This window comes from Chiloscyllium plagiosum, chromosome 19, assembly GCF_004010195.1.
Source record: "Chiloscyllium plagiosum isolate BGI_BamShark_2017 chromosome 19, ASM401019v2, whole genome shotgun sequence".
Lineage (NCBI taxonomy): Eukaryota > Metazoa > Chordata > Chondrichthyes > Orectolobiformes > Hemiscylliidae > Chiloscyllium > Chiloscyllium plagiosum.
This window is the reverse complement of record NC_057728.1, coordinates 5249921-5267741: the sequence shown is the minus strand read 5'-3', so window position 1 is coordinate 5267741 and position 17821 is coordinate 5249921. Positions and strand designations below refer to the sequence as shown.

Below are 17821 nucleotides of genomic sequence, written 5' to 3'. Positions count from 1 at the left end.
CAGGAAACAGATGCTGAATACAGTGTCTCATTAAAGAAAGATACTAAGCCATTATATACCTATTAATACAAATTCAACAGCAACTTGAGGAATAATGGATGGGGAAACCACTCAAGTAATGCTTGTGCATAGTTACTGTACCGAAACCCAATGGGTACATCAGAATTTTTTTAGACCTCACACAGTTTAACAAAGCAGTAATGAGTGAAATCTCCCCTATGTCAACACATGTTGAGAGTTTAGCAAAAGTGTGTAAAAGCAGAGTTTCTGCCAAATTGATGCCAATAGTGGGTTCTAGCAGGTGCCAGGAGATGTACAATCAAAACTGCATGCTACCTTTGCAACTCCATTTGGCAGATGTTGCTTTAACAGACTGTCATCTGGGATTGCCAGCCTACGATATTCAATATTTTACATGATTAAAGAGGTGCCGTATGCCACATTAGTAACATATTGATAGATAGTATAAAGAGAGGGTCCATGCAGTTCTAAACTGCACACAGGCCAAAGATCTGATACTCAACAGCAAAAGTGAAACGCCCAAAGAAACCATTCATTTCTCGGGACACATTGTTAATATTTATGGAATATTGGCAGGCCCTTGGAAAACAAAGGTTTTTAAGCAGTTTCCAACTCTAAAGAGGGCTCATGATCCAAACAGATTCCCAGGCAATATACACCGGCTGGTTAAAATTTTTGCCTCACTTGGCAATGACAACTTATCTCACTTGAGCCAACAACTGAAGTGTATGGTGGGATGGTGCTGGAGCCCATAAGAAGATGTTTTCTAAAAGATCAAGGATGCTGATGTCCACAGATGTCTTAGCCCAACACAGTCATCCTTTCCAACCAATACAGCTACAGGTGATTCAACTACAAGATTAGGTATATTGCTCTTTCAGGAGAAAACTGATAGGCGTTGAAAACTGATGTCTTCAAGGCATTGTCAGACTTGGTGACACAATATGCAGTCATAGAGAAGGGACGTATCTCGGTAACATGGATATTTGACTATATACTTGGAAAGTGCTCGTAGAGTCAGTCCATATATGTAGGCCACCTGAATAGATGAGAAATAATTGGCAAAGATGTCTCAAGAGGTACAAACATTCTGACTTTACCGTATGAGTTTTACCCATGAGATGAACCATGTGAAGGGGAGCAACAGGTGACTGCAAGGTCGAAATGGACGTAAAAAAGATTGAAACTATGTTGCCATCTTTTGGTATTGTGTCAAATGTTGCCCAGACCAAAGCCCAAATGGGTTTGCGTTAAAGGCTCACTTTGAGTAATGACAGTATTTCACAACTGTAGATGACTCACTAGTATTTGATTAAAGGCTGATTGTCACAGCATCACTGTGGGAAAAAATAGGAAAGACACCTATAGGTTAGGAGCACTTGAAATTGCCGAGCAAAGCCAGGGATGGGTTCCTGGTGTGGTGGCTAGGGATCTCGAAGAGATTGAGAATTTCCTAGCTGACTGTGAAACCTGTGCCATTCACAGGCCTCTGACCTGCAAGAGCTGCTTATACAGATCACTTGCTCCACCTGAGCGCGGCAACAGTGGGATCAGACTCATTTATATTTCATTTACTGTTACTGTTGTCAACTATTTTCACAGTGGAAAGAAGAGAAAAAAAGTTATGCACCATTGAGATGCAACTGTCAGCATCTTGCATGAAATATTCACTACACATGATCCCTGATGAGGCTTTTTCAAACAATAAACCAGAGTTTGCAAATGAGTCTTTCGGTTTCTTTGCAGCCAAGTATGGGAGCAGTTAAGTTTTCTTTTGAAGAGAAGTGCTGACATACAGTAATTGTTAAATTACTGGTCCATCCCAACGTAATGTAGTTTATCACCATCAGAACTGATTGGAACAAAGAATGAGGAATGTCAGTGACAGTGATCACAGACTACGATAATCAAATCTTCAAAGAATAAAGATTTGCAGTAAAAGATTCCCCTACATCCGTGAAAAGCCTTTAATGATCCATCTTGGCTCGGATTTGCAATAACAGCTTACAAAGCTGGGCAATTTCAAAATTACAGAATGTGTAGCCTTCATAAGAAAGTGGATTCCGGTGATTCATCAAATAAGAATTTCTCAGGAGATTAGAGAATGTGTTAGCACATTAAACCAACTTTGCACATAAAAATTTGAGGTCCCAAAAGAAAGATACATAATTATTTCTCTTACCAAACTCCAAACTAGCATTGTGCCTTTTGTTTAACTAAATATTTTGTAATCAGTTAGATTTCAGCTTTAATATCTCTCACTGTCTCAAGTACAAGAATTACAACAATTTATTTAAGATTGCAGTGTTGCACAGGAAAAACAAATTTATTTTCAGTATCAATGAGCCTAAAGTGATATCACAGATGTGAAATAGCATTGGTTAATTTCTTACTTGTGCAGGTGACCTGCTCCAGAAGAGGAGTTCATTCCTGTCTCTTCATATCTCTGGGGAAGCAGCAAAAAGATCAGGATTATAACGAAGTGTTCACACACAGTAACCTCCAACCTTTAATTTTTGAATTGAGTTATAAATCTCAAAAGCAAAGAGTAGATACTAGATTCAAGCAAATGAATGACATATGAAATTCAACTGTGATTAACATGCCTTCCCTCCCACGTTTAAACCAATGGTTTTTCACCCTAACCATTTTACATTGTCATCAACTTCTCACTGTCTTCTGCCTCGTTAACTGTGATGATCATTCAGATATGCACATTGTCTTTGGATACTTGTTGCAAACAAGCTTTTACTTCAACAAAAAAATGACTACTAAATATTAACTAGATGTCAACAGGCATTAATGTGAGTTGCAGACAAATTGGAACAAGGGGACAGTTATATTATGGTTTATGACTATCACTTCACGATCGAGTTTAAAGACGATGCATTCCCTGCCTCGACCAATCCATTATCCAGCTAATCTGGAGCCTGAAAAATGGCTATGCAGAGATTGCAAAATTTCCTGTGATTCTAACAAAGGTAACTTTAGCGATAATTGTAATTTTCCAAACTTCCTTTGATTCGAGAATGGGCTCATTGGATTGTAGATGCTGCGCTGCCATGCAAGAGAGAAAACTGAACCACAGACCAGTTATCTTCATATCAGTCATCAGGGAAGTGCTGGAATCTCTTACTGTGGAAGTTTTAACTATACATTTAGAAATCAGCTATGAACAGACAAATCCAAAATGGTTTTGAGAAAGCAAAATCATATTTGACGACTTATTACAGTTTTTTTGAGAATGTAAATAGTAAGGTATGCAAACGGATATAGTTATAGATATTTGGATATAGATATGTGACCTGTTTGGATTTCAAAAAAGATATTCAATAAGCTGCCACAATACAGTTGGAGGTAATGTAGAAGGAAGAATGGAGGTTTGGTTAACTAACAGGAAACAAAGTGGGATAAACTGGTCATTGTCAGGCTAGCAGGCTGTGATCAATTTGTTGGAAGGATCAATGCAAAGACATCTACTATTTCTAATTGTTATTTATTATTCATCATGGAGTGAGAACATCACCGGCAAGGATAACACTTGTTGCTTATTCCTAATTGATCTTGAGAAGGTGGCGATGAGCTGCTTTCTTGAACAGGTGGAGTCCATTTGGTACACCTACAGCACTGTTACAAGTGGAGTGTGACCATATGAGAGCGAAAGAATGGAATTTTAGTTCCAAGTCAGGATGAATTGTGGCTTGGAGGGGAACATACAGATGGTGGTTTTCTCATATGTCTGCTGCCCTTGTTATTCTTGGTCAGAGATAGATTTGAAGGGTGATGTCCAAGGTAATTTGGTGAGTTATGACAGTGCATCTTGTATATTGCACAGAATGCTCTTACCATACATTAGTGATGAAAGGAATTAATATTAAAGGTGGTGCAAGGAGTATCAATCAAGTGGGCTGCTTTGTCCTGGATGGCATTGAGCTTCAGACAGCTGGTGGAATTTAAATGCAGTCAATTAATTCCATCAAGAATTAAAAGCTAATCTTAGTAATTGTGATGTTCAGAAGAACAATAATCTGAAGGGTCTTGACTGGATAAGTATAGATTGTTTTCCTTCTCTGCAGAATTGACTACAGGACAGACACAGACTCTGAATATGGAGACATTTAAAAATTCGATTATGAGAAATTTCTTCACTCTTTGGACTCCTGATTTCGAACAGTTGTGGATGTTTCCATAGCTGAGAATAGTCACAGAGTCATAGAGTCCTACAGCACGAGACACGCCCTTTGGCCCAAACCGGTCCATGCTGATCAAAATATCCATCAACACTAATCCCATTTCCATGCACTTGACCTATACCCTTCTAAACCTTTCCTATCCATGTATTTGTGCAAATGCCTTTTAAATGTTATCAATGTATCCACCTCAATCACTTCCACAAGCAGCTCATTCCATATACATACCACCCTCTGTGTTAAAAACGTTGCCCCTCAGGTTCCCTTTTATACTTTCCCTCTAGTCCTCTATTCCCCAACCCTGGGAAAAAGACTGAATGCATTCACCCTTTCCATGTGTCTTATGATTTTATACATTTCTATAAGATTTCCTATCAGTCTCCTACACTCAAAACAAAAAAGTTCTAGCTTGTCCAACCTCTCCCTATAACTCAGACTGTTGAGTCCTGGCAACATCCTTGTAAAGTCCTCCTGCACTCTTTCCAGTTTAAATGCATCCTTCCTATAGCAAGGTGACCAAAAATGAACACAATAATCCAAATGTGGTCTCACCAACATCCTGTACAACTGCAACATAGCTTCTCAATGTCTATACTCAATGATAAAAGCAAATTACTGTGGATGCTGGAATCTGAAACCAAAAGAGAAAATGCTGTAAAATCTCAGCAGGTCAAAGCTTTGACAAAGGGTCAGTTAGACTCGAAACGTCAGCTCTTTTCTCTCCTGACAGATGCTGCCGGACCTGCTGAGATTTTCCAGCATTTTCTCTTTTGGTCTATATTCAATGCCCTGACTGATGAAGGCCAATGTGCAAATACCTTATTCACTGCCCTGTTTATCTGTGACTCCACTTTCAGAGAATCGTGCACCTGAACTCAAAGGTCCGTCTGTTCCATTACACTTCTTAAGGCCCTACCATTCACCATAAAATTCCGACTTTGATTTGACTTTTCAAAATGCAAGACATCACACTTATCTATATTAAACTCCATTTGCTATTTCTTGGCCCACTTCCGCAGCTCATCAAGGTCCTGCTGCTAATTTCAGATAACTTTCCTCACTGTTTACGATACCTCTTATTTTAATGTAATCTACAAACTTAGTAATCGTGCCTTGTACATTTTCAACCAAATCATTGATAATGATAACAACAGCAATGGGCCCAGCCCATTACTAATCAGGGATTATATCACAGAAAGGGATGTTATCGAGGAGGGTTTGTTTACAGAGTCAGCATGGGTGGAAGTCAGAAACAGGAAAGGAGCAGTCACTTTATTGGGAGTTTTCCAGTCAAGACGACGGAGGAGGCCTACTTAAGGTTGGAGACAAGAATCAGACAGGGCTCCAGAAGGTTACAAGGTAGCCATGAAGGAACTGAAGAATGGACTTACAAAAGCTAGAAGGGGGCATGAGAAAGCTTTTAGCGGGTAGGATTGAGGAAAACCCTAAGGCATTCTACACTTACGTGAGGAACAAGAGGATGGCCAGAGTGAGGGTTGGGTCGATCAGGGATAGTGGAGGGAACTTGTGACTGGAGTCAGAAGAGGTAGGGGAGGTCCTTAATGAATATTTTGCTTCAGTATTCATTAGAGAGAGGGACATTGTTGTTTGTGAGGACAGCATGAAACAGGCTGATATGCTCAAACAGTTTGATGTTAAGGAGGAGGATGTGCTGAAAAATTTGAAAAACATGAGGATAGGTAAGTCCCCAGGCCAGATCATATATACCCAAGGTTACTACAGGAAGCAAGGGGAGAGATTGCTGCGCTTTTGGCAATGAAATTTGCACACTCACTGTCTGCTGGAGTAGAGCCAGATGATTGGAGGGTGGCAAACATTATTCCTTTGTTCAAGAAAGGGAATAAGGATAATCCTGGGAATTACAGACCAGTCAGGCTAATGTCTGTGGTGGGCAAATTATTGGTGATGATTCTGAGAGACAGGATTTATGGAAAAACGTAGTTTGATTGAGATGAAGGTAGAGCAGATGTGATGTATTTGGATCTTGGCAGGGTGTTTGATAAGGTTCCCCCATGGTAGGTTCATTCATGGGCTACAGAGAAATTTGGCTGTCTGGATACAGAATTGGCTGTCCCAAAGAAGAGGGTGGTAGTAGATGGAAAATATTCAGCCTGGAGCTTGGTGGCCAGTGTTGGTGCTCCGCAGGGATCTGCTCTGGGGCACTGAGCATTCTGATTTTTATAAATGACTCGAATGATGAAATGGAAGGATGGGTTAGTAAGTTTGCCAATGACATGAAGGTTGGTGGAGTTGTGGATAGTGTGGAGGGCTGTTGTAGGTTGCAATGAGATATTGACAGGTTGCAGAACTGGGCTGAATGGAGTTCAACCTGGAAAAGCATGAAGTGATTAACTTTGGAAGGTTGAATTTGAAGGCAGAATACAAGGTTAAAGGCAGGATTCTTAGCAGTGTGGATCTTGGAGTCCATGTCCATAGATCCCTCAAAGTTGCCACCCAAGTTGACAGGGTTATTAAGAAGGCGTATGGTGTGTTGGCTTTCATTAGCAGGGGATTGAGTTTAAGAGCTGCAATTTATTTTGCAGCTCTATAGAGCCCTGGTTAGATCACACTTGGAACAGTGTTCAGTTCTGGTCACCTCATTATAGGAAAGATGTGGAAGTTTTAGAGAGGGTGCAGAGGAGATTTATCAGGATACTGCCTGGACTGGAGGGCAGGTCTTATGAAGAAAGGTTGAGGGAGCTAGGGCTTTTCTCATTGGAGCGAAGAAGGGTGAGACGCAACTTGATAGAGGTGCACAAGATGATGAGAGGCATTGATAGATTGAATAATCAGAGACTTATTCCCAGGGCAGAAATGCCTATCACTAGGGGGCATAATTTTAAGGTGATTGGAGGAAGGTCTAAGCGAGATGTCAGATGTCAGTTCTTTACACAGAGTGTGGTGGGCACGTGGAATGCACTGCCAGCAGTGGTAGTAGAGTCAGATACATTCGGGACATTTAAGCAACTCTTGAATAGGCACATGGATGATAGTAAAGTGAAGGGCATGCCGGTTAGTTTGATCTTAGAGTAGGATAAAAGGTCGGCACAACATCAAGGGCTGTACTGTTCTATGTTCTATAAGATCATCACAATTACACTTAATGACAGAGCAGGTTTGTGTGGTTAGATAATTACTGTGGCTCCAATTTCTTATGCTCTTATGGAATGTCCTAGTAAGACAACACCATAATGACTATACAAAAATGATCAGACTCATTCTTTTGAGATACAAGTTCAGATTCCACAACACAAGCTGGGGGCATTCAAACTCAATTAATTAACATGGAATACAAAGTTTCATAGGATCTCTACAGTGTGGAAACAGGCCATCTGGCCCAACAGTTAGTCTTAGTAATGCTGCTAGTAAATCATCAATCATTGTAGAAACCCTTCTGGTTCACTTTAGGGAACAAAATCAGCACCCTTACCTGGTCTGATCCGCATATGACTCCAGATCCAAGGAAATGTGACTGATTTTTAGGTGGCCTAGCAAGCTACTTAAAGAGCAATTAGGGAAATTAGGGTTGGACAGCAAATGGTCTTGCCAGTGAAGTTCACAATCCACAAAAGAATAAATAAAAAGAATGAACTGAATCAAAATAAGTATGATGTTCCACCTAGGAAATTGTGTGTCAGTGTTCATCAGTTCAGTGGTTTCCTGTGGGCTGATGAGCTCATCCTGGAGCTGTATTTCTGATCATACCTTTGGCAGATATTTCTGAGAGGTGGAAATGCGCTTTGGCCTTCAGATCATTGACATTCCTTTCTCCTGTCCTTTTCCGTACTTAATTTCACTGGGTGTTCTCAAAGAATTCTGTCCCTTCATACAGCAGTTTCCTCCAAGTCAGTTTCTTCTGACTGAGTGACATACTGAATGAGGCCCATACAGTGACACCTTTTTGCATTTCTTGAAGTAAACCGTCAGAGAATTTCTGAAATGCTTCCTTTGTCCTCCTCTCATTTGAATGCCTTCCTTGAGCTGGGCAAAGGAAATGTGCTTGGTAGTCAGAAGTGAGGCAACCTAAGCATGTGGCCAGCTCAGCAGAGTTGGTTATGATGATCGTGGCCTTGATGCTAATAATTCAATAAGACTTTATTGAATAATGGATAAGGAGAAAGATGGGCTGGAAAATTGGGGGATGGTCAATTTTAATAAAGACAGTACCGAGCAAAAGTAGATTGGAAGCAGATTGTTTCAGGAAAGTCCACATTAGAACAATGGGAGATATTCAAAAGGATAATAGTGTGTGTGCATGGTCAACATATTCTCCAAAATGTGGAAGGTGGGACCAACAAATGCAGAGAACCCTGGAGCTCAAGGTATTTACAGAGTTGGATAAGAGAAAAAGGAAGCTATACTGAGGATTCAAAACAGCAGATAGAGGAGTACAGAGAGTGCAGGGGTCTGCTCAAAGCTAAATTAGGACAGCAAAGAGGAGACCTGTAAAAACATTTGCAGGTAACATTATAGAAGATCTAAAAGATGTTTTATATGCATATTCAGGACAATAACCAGGGAAAAAGCAGGACCCATTAGGGACCAAAGTAGCAATCTATTTGTGGAACCGATGGCATTGCTGAGGTTTTAAATGAATATTTTGAAGCTGTATTCACAATAAAGGATGATGATGTAGGTCTGGAAATCAGGGAGGGGGACTGTAATATACTTGAACAAATTAGCATTGGGAGGGAGGAGGTATTAGCAGTTTTAGCAGGCTTTAAAGTGTTTAACTCCCTTAAGGAAGGCAAATGGGATTTTGGCATTTATTGCTAAAGGAATAGAGTTTACAAGTAGAAAAGTGTTGCTGCAACTGTGCAAGGCATTAGTAAGACCACACCTAAGTATGCAATTCTGGTCCCCTTACTTGAGGAGGGGTGTAGTTGCATTGGAGGAAGTTCAGAAGAGGCTAACTGGAGTGATTCTAGAGATGAGGGATTAGAATAATAGAATCCCTACTGTGTGGAAGCTGGCCATTTGGCCCAGTGAAACCTTCTCAAGAGCATCCTACCCAGACACCACCCCCTCCAAACACTATCCTTGTAATTCTGCACTTCCTGTGGCCAATCCACCTAACCTGCACATCTCTGGACTTTGGGAGGAAACTGGAGCATTCTGAGGAAACTCATGCAGACACAGGGAGAACGTGAAAACTCCACACAGTCAATTGCTCGAGGGTGGAATCAAACCTGTCCCTGGCGCTGTGAGGCAGCAGTGCTAATCACTAGGTCACTGGGTTGCCCTGGTTTGTCTAATGAAGAGTGATTGAGCAGTCTAGGCTTATATTCTCTTGGGATGAGAAGAATGTGAGGAGATCTAAATGAAGTATATAAGATGCTAAAGGTTATTGACAAAAGTAGATATAGAGAGGATGCTTCTTCTTGTGGGGCAAGCTAGAACATGAAGTCCAAGTTTTATGATTCTTAGATGAGTGCAGTGACTCTGACTTTAGTTGTTAAACCCTCCCTGGTCACAGGAGGTACCAGAGGACTAGAAGACAGCTAACGTGGTACTGTTATTGAATAAGAGTGATGGGGTAAACCACGAAAATACATGTCAGTGAACCTGATAGGGAAACTATTGGAAAAACTATTGGGGGGGGGGTGCGAGGCAGCTGGGAATGCATTAAGTACATGAAGGTGGGGGTGAAAGTGATAGGTCAGAGAGGAGGGTGGAGCAGATAGGTGGGAAGGAATATGGACACATAGGGCCATTTAAAAGAGTGGTGCCAAGTTGGAAGGTTGGGACTGGGATAGGTGGGGGAGGAGAAAATGGGGAAATAATGACATCCACATTGATCCCATGTGGTTAGAGGGTCCCAAGACGGAAGACAAGGTGTTCTTCCTCCAGGCGTTAGGTTGCTAGAGTTTGGCGACGGAGGTGGCCCAGGACTTGCAGATCCTGGACAGAGTGGGAGGGGAGTTAAAGTATTCAGCCACAGATCAGTGGGGTTGGTTAGTGTGGATATCCCATAGATGTTCTCTGAAATGAACCACAAGTTAGCGTCCTGTCTCCCCAATGAACAGGGGGCCACATCGGGTGCAACGGATACAGCAGATGACAGGTGGAAGTACAGGTAAATTTCTGTCATATATGGAAGGTTCCTTTGGGGTCTTGGACGGAGATGAGGGGGTGGTATGGGTGCAGGAAAAGGTGTTGGGAGTGGAGGGTGGGTTGGTGGGGGGCATGGACCTGACAAGAGTGGAATGATCTCTCCAAAACACAGATAGGGGTGGGGAGGGCAATATATCTCTGGTGGTGAGGTCTGTTCATAGGTGGCGGAAATGACGGAGGATGATGTAACGTATCCGCAGGTTAGTGGAGTGGAAGATAAGGAACCCGGGGGATTATAACCTTACTGGTCCTCACATTCTTCTAGTTGATTATAATCTTACTGGTCCTCACTTTCTCTTAGTTGATTATAACCTTATTGCATCCTTATTTTCTTGTAGTTGATTATAACCTTATTGCATCCTCACTTTCTTCTAGTTGGTTAAAACCCTCCAGCATCCTCACTTTCTCCTAGTTGATTATAACCTTACTGCATCTTCATTTTCTCCACATTAAGGATAGTCAGCTGGCTTTGTAAAAGGGAGATCACATCTCACAAATTTGAATTTGCCATGGAGGTGACTAGATGCGTAGTTGAGGGTTGTGCAGTTTATGTAGTCCACATGGATTTCAGTAAGTCTTTTGACAAGGTCTCACATGACAGACTGGTTAAGAAATGAAGAGACCGTGGGATTTAGGGCATTTTGGCAAATTTAATCCAAAACTGGTTTAGTGACAGAAGTAGCTGGTGATGGTCAAAAGGGTATTTTTATGACTGGAAACCTGTGCCTAGAAGTGTACCACATGTTTAGGTGCTGGGTCACTTGCTGTTTGTTGCATACATCAATGATCTAGACATGAATAAAGGAGGTATGATCACCAAGTTCATAGATGACATGAAAACTGAATGTTTGGTAGTCATGAGAAAGATAGATTTAGATTTTGGATGATGCAGATTAGCTGGTCAGATAGCTCAAACAGTGGCAAATGGAATTTAATCCTGAGGTGATGCATTTTGAGAGGACTAACAAGACAAGGATGTCCAAGTGGGTGCTGAGGAGATTCACAAGGACGTAACCTGAGCTGGAGCAACTCAGCTATAGAGAGAATAAATAGGCTTGCGTTACCTTCCTCAGAGCAAGAAGTTGAAGAGGCGTACAAAGTTTTGTGAAGGCTTGGACAGAGTAGATAGAGAGAAAAATTTCCCCTTAGTAGAGGAGTCAATAACCAGGGGGCACAATTTTAAAGTAAGGAGCAGGAGGTTTAGAGGGAATTTTAGGTAAATGTCTTCCACCCAGTGGTTTGTGGGTATGTGGAACTCTCCACCCAAGAGATAGAGACATGAACCCTCAAGACATTTAAGAACTATTTAGATTGGCACTTGAAATGACATAGCATACAAAGGTAAAGGCTGAGTGCTGAAAACCGTGATAAGAATAGAAGGATGTTTGATGACCAGCGCACACACGAAGGTCTGACACACCCCTTTCTATGCTGTACAACCTCTATGATGGGTCTGTGACATTCTGCTTCAAAGCAACATCAGCACCATCCATATGAATGACTTGACCCCATACTTGCTGCATATAATGCCCAGGCTGTATCCTAAACATACTCCAAGTATTAGTTTCAAAAAAGATGGAAAGAAATGAGTTTTCGAATGAAGAACACTGGACTTGGTCAGAAGCTGATGGAAAAAGTGATCAGAAGCCACATTAATTGGTGAATGGAAACTTGGATCATATTACATGTCTGTACTGTAGTAGCATACACAAACTACTGTAAGAACTTCTCTTGTTCCAGCAGAGACAGAAAATTCAGTTGAGTTAGTGAAAATGTACAGTTGAATAAAGGATAGAAAAATGAATACTATGCATTGTGTACTCAGTGTGGTTTTAATACTCTTGAAAAATGTCACAAATGCAATCAGTGATTTGTAACAAGAATTCCACATCAGTTGAAAATACAATGTGAATCAGTGGCTGAGTGATGCATTCAGATATTGGTCCTTCAGTTCTGGAATCGGAGATTGAACTCCATCTGAATAATAAAATTCAAGTCTCCACTTGAAATGAGTTTGGGCAACCTCAATCCAGTTTCTGACAGAAATAGGCTTCTCCAACATTGTCTCCCCCCACCTTGTCTCAGCCGAATCCCTCCAGCCCGGCACTGCCTTCCTGACCTGCAGTCTTCTTCTTGACCTCTCCGCCTCCATCCTACTCCGACCTATCACCCTCACCTTGACCTCTTTCCACCTATCACATTTCCAACGCCCCTCCTCCAAGTCCCTCCTCCCTACCTTTTATCTTCTCCTGCTGAACACTCTCTGCTCATTCCTGAAGAAGGGCCTGTGCCCAAAACGTCGAATCTCCTGTTCCCTGGATGCTGCCTGACCTGCTGTGCTGTTCCAGCAATAAAGTTTCAACTTTGATCTCCAGCATCTGCAGACCTCACTTTCTCCTTCTCCAACATAAAACCTACCAAACTGGAATCTTACTCAAATTGCTCCAACTTAAACAAGACTGGCTATATTTTATTAAGCTAGATATGCTTAGATTTGGGAGGACAAAATTCTGGAAAATGAGGCAAGAAAAAACATTTTAAGCTCATGAGATTTCTGTATTATCTGCCATAATGGAAATGTTTACAAATGTATGAGCATACTGTGTGAAATGCTTTACATGTTACATACCGTGGCATATGAATAGCTGAAACTCTGGGGTTGTTCATACACTGGAGTCCAGTGGTTGTTAGCTGATACTCTGGTTCCCCTGATAGGAGTGCTGGTGGCTGCCTGCCCAAGGCAGACTGCCGACAAGACTTTTCCAGGACTACCTGGAGCTGCCAAAGCAAATGCATCATCGAGCAGAGAGTACATCTGCTGTCTTGCCTCTTCAATAGATGGTTGTGGTGGGATGTATGGTGGGGGAGCAGGAGGGGGAGGATGTGTGTGTGATGGAGAATGAGGTTTAGGCTCCAGAGGCAGATCAGGGTCCGACTGCAAAACACAGAACCAAATCAAGATTAGGTCAGTGGAGCTGGGGCAATGAAAGGAAAGACAATGTAGTGAAGACAAAAAGCAACCTATTGTTCTGTCGTGGGTTAACCTGAAATATCTCAGTCTCCCCCACTGTTAGATTTTCTATTCAAATGAAATGTTTTCTTAGTCCTACAGCTAATTTGTATGAGCTTGCAGATGCAAGGAGGCAAGTAAAGGAGAGAATGTAATAAATTCATAATCAGCGTGCTATGCAAAATTCACTAATTAGGCATTTTGCAATTTATTAAATGGCCAGTGAACTGGAGCTGTGTCACAGATTGACAGGGTGCCTTGCAGTGGCAATCTCTCTTGTAGCAAGTTTCAAATTCCAACCATGTCAACATGAAGTGCAAAACAAACTCAATCTACACACTTTTTGGTGTTCAGATAGATGCACTCAGCCAGGATATCTGGCTCATGAAAATCTGTGCACAATTTATACAGCTACATTTCAGCTTCTGTTCCTCTGACATGGAATGCTTTACATTCTTATAGAGCACTTCCTCAACAGGTCTGGCTGGAAACTGTGGTAATCACCTCATACTTGGGCAACACTTTGGGTAGTTGTCTGAACTCAGACAATCAATTCCATGCACTACAAGCGGTCCAAATTATCCAATTCAAGGCACATGTGGCCATCTTGCAACTTATATATAAGCACAAGTGGCACCACACATGAATGCTACCTACATCAAAGGATTGCTTTAACAGTGTCAAAGAATGAAAAGTAAAGCAACAACACATGAAAATGTTTTAACGAAGTTGAAATTTTAACTGTGTATATATTTCAGAATTAAAATTGCAGAAATTTCAGTCAAAGGATACATGATATATAAAGAAGCGCAATGTGATAGACAAATTGAAATTCCAGTTCCAACCTTACAGGGTTATTGATCCACTGGACTTATTCCTGACATTTTCAATCAAATGAATTCTGAATCTCAGATGAATCATAAGAGAGAAGTGAAGCAGGGAGAAGGATGAGACTTGATGCAAGTCATTCTTTGATGGTCTCTGCTAAACCTAGCAAGACTGGTTAAACTAACTCTAACGTAGCATAAAAAAAGTAGCAAAATAACCCAAGAGGTTTCACAAACAAGAAAGGACCATGAATAGAAAGCAAATGAATAAGGGACATGGTAAAAGAACCATCCAAGATGGGTTGTGAGGAAGTCTCTGAAGGACAAAATGTAGATAAGTAGAAGGACTGCCTAAAAATCTTGGAGCTAATAGTTTGTGTGCCCTCTATCTGAAGATGATCTCTGCTTTATTATAGGAACAGGGAAAAGGAGGTACTTTTAAGGCATTGAAGTGAAAGATGTATATAATTGTTGTTCTTCCATACTTACAACATAAGCTGCATTGTTCACTCCAGGTGGTTTCTTGTATGTCCCGTCACTATCTGTGGTTATCAACCTATCTTTCTCTGCATCCATCATGCTGCCATTGACCTGATGTCTCCGTCTCTGTCGTGGAGATCTTTTGGCACGATAACTGGAATGAGGCAGAACAATTGGCAATTATTTAATACATTTTGCATTTAATTATTTCAACAACATGTGCACCTAATCTAAACAGTGAATATTTAGCAACTAGGAAAATGGTTTAATAATTTACTATTATATGTCTTGAGCATCATGATAATTCACTTATATTTGTAAGTGTCATGCTGTGAATTTGAGTATTCTGAATGTTTCGGTCTTCTCTAGTCAGGAAACTTAATTTGTGCCAACAAACTGTCAGTGTAATGATATTGATCAACAGTGTGTTCCTAGTTCTATAGCTGACAAATTTATCTCTTGATTTCAAAAGATTATATATTTTAATTGATGCTGTTTTAGACTTCACTTTTCTACAGTTTCATTCATAGTCAATTTCACATCAAGAAACTGACCATATGCTGCTTCCAGAGATATTTTATGCCTGGGTATAAAATCAAAAACAACTGTGGATGTGTCAAAATCTAAAGCAGAAACAGAAAATGCTGAAGCCACTCCGCAAATGGGATGCTTTTGTCAAGGAAGAAACATAGTTAACATTTCAGATGACATTAGTATCATTAATCTGAAACCTGAACCTGAGTTACCTCACCATGGGTAGCTCCAGACTTGCTGAATATTTCCAGTACTTTGTTTTCATTTTATGCCTACCTTTTCCTTGGTTCCAGAAGGACAGATGGACCATCAATACTGGGATCAAGGATCCTATCAATGTGAATCTGCGCTCTGCGATAGACTCTGCGCCTTTCCTTGGTATCAATGGTATCAACTTCATCCATGATGGGGAAATCATAATGTCCTTTCCTTTTGGCTCGCAGTCGGATCTTGTTGCGGTGGTGTTCAATTTCAGACTTCTGTCTCAAAGCACGCTGAACCTGAAGACGAGAACGGAAATGTTTCATTATTTAGAACTAAATATAATTTTCTGATAGCTTTGTGGATTGGTACTAAAGGTGCCTGGCGTTTTAAATCATGTCAACAAACTATCTATTCCTTTACCCTATGTATTGTGCCAAAGGAGGAGAAAGGAACATTGGAATAGGAGTAGGCCATTTCGCCCCTCAAACCTATTCCCCCATTCAATAAGATCATGGCTCATCTGGGCCTAACTCCACATACCTGCCCATATCCCTTAATGTTTTTGCCTCACAAAAATGTATCAATCTCAGATTTAAAATTAAAATTGATTAGCATCAACAGCTGTTTATAGAAGATAGTTCCAAACCTCTAAAATCCTGTGTGTGTAGAAGTACTTATTAACATCTCTCTTGAATGGCCTGGTCCTCATTTTTAGACTATGCTGCCTACTTTTAGAATCTCCAACCAGTGAACATAGTTCACTGTCTTTTCCTGTGAAAAGAACCTTGTCTTTTCCTGTGAATATGTTGAAGACTTTAATCAGATCACTTCTTATTCTTCTAATTCTAGAGAAAAGAGACCTAATTTGTATAATCTCTCCTCATTTGAAGTGTAGGTATCATTTGATCAAATCTACATTATACTCCCTCCAAGGCCAATATATCCTCCCGAAGGTATGGTGCCCAGATCTGCTCACAGTACTCCAAGTGGGGTCTAACAAGGGTATAGTAAAGTTGCAACATAACCTCCGCATCCTGAAAACACTGGCCCTCTCGATATAAATGCCATAATTCCATTAGCTTTCTAGATTACCTTTTGCACGTGTTTGTGACATTTTAAAGATCAATGCAACTGAGCTCCCAATGTGATCTGGGCTAGTCCCATGAAACTAAAGGTCTTCCAAAAGCTTTTTCATTGATAAGGCAACACCAATGTTAAACTGTCATGTGTCTGTGATGTCCACGAATATGCATGTGTGTAGGTATTTAATGTCATTTTCCTCTACTTGTTCAATATGATTTTTTCTTATGTTTGTTTTTATGACATAACAGGAATTCAAAACTTGGTCTGTTTACTTTAATCCAAAGTTGAAAAACTTTGTTGTGAAGTGAAAACTGGGTTTTGTCAACAGTCATTGGGCTTCAACAAAATGAAATGCTTTTAATAAATTATCAATAGATTATCAATAAATGTACTATGATGACCTATAAAATTGTTTTTGCTATTGCAGGAAGTCCAAATGTACAACATACTGTTAAACCTCATACCATCTCATGAGGGGAAATGACAGAAATTCTCACCTCTTTATTTATTTTGTTTGTTTCAGTAACTCGCTCAGGAAGTAATGGATTCTGTAAAGGAGGTGCAGGAATTGGTTGCATGGCGATCAGCTGAATTTTGTTTGGTAGCTGCTTGCTTGCCTCAGATGGACGTGATATCCGGTCAACATGGTCAAAAATGGAGGCTGATGAAGTTTGATCATCAGTCCTGCTGATCTCAGCAGGTCCTAGAATAAATCATTGGTGGTCAGTCAACAGAGTGCCCTCATTCATGTCAAAATACACTACAAACAACAATAGAAACTTGCAGTCATAAAAAATAGGAGAAGGAGGAGAACATAAAGCTAATTGACATCTGCTCCAGCACTCAGTACAATCCTGGCTACCTCCTGCTTGAAGTCTACTTACCACCACAAATCAACACAAATTCAGTTGACATGACACATTGTGCAGTAGTTGGTGACTACTGTAGAAAGAATAGGAGGTGGAGTAGCTTTGTTAATGAATAATAAGATCAGTTTTGTGTGAGAAATTATCTTGGTGCAGAAGATCAACATATAGGATCAATACAGGTGCAGATAAGAAATTGCAAGGGAAGAAAAGTCAATGGTGGGAGCGGTGTATAGACTCCTAAGTAGTAACTACTTTTGCAGGACCAAATATAAACTAAGGAATAATGGATAGAATAGGCAGATTCTGAAGAACCTTGATGGTAGATGATGAGAGGACGTTGGTGCCTCTACTATTGAGGGCTGCAGAGGTGGGAGTGGAATGTAAAACAGGGAACAATTTAAAAATAGGGGTATCCAATTTAAGACTGAGATAATATAAATTTCTTTTCACAAAGTTATAGTCTTTGGA

General features: G+C 40.6%; 1 protein-coding gene across 3 annotated transcripts in view; it reads right to left on the bottom strand.

Moving 5' to 3' along the window:
* Positions 1 to 17821, bottom strand: part of si:ch211-1e14.1 (UPF0606 protein KIAA1549) — a 260115-nt gene that overhangs the window by 33090 nt on the left and 209204 nt on the right. For 2 of the 3 annotated variants that reach the window (XM_043708964.1, XM_043708965.1), the window contains 5 exons: positions 16982 to 17187; positions 15474 to 15697; positions 14673 to 14817; positions 12976 to 13281; positions 2415 to 2467 (listed from right to left, as the gene is read on the bottom strand). In XM_043708964.1, coding sequence (XP_043564899.1) covers positions 2415 to 2467; positions 12976 to 13281; positions 14673 to 14817; positions 15474 to 15697; positions 16982 to 17187 — 934 coding nt within the window. The remainder of the gene's footprint in view (positions 1 to 2414; positions 2468 to 12975; positions 13282 to 14672; positions 14818 to 15473; positions 15698 to 16981; positions 17188 to 17821) is intronic. The other variant, XM_043708966.1, reaches the window with a different exon arrangement.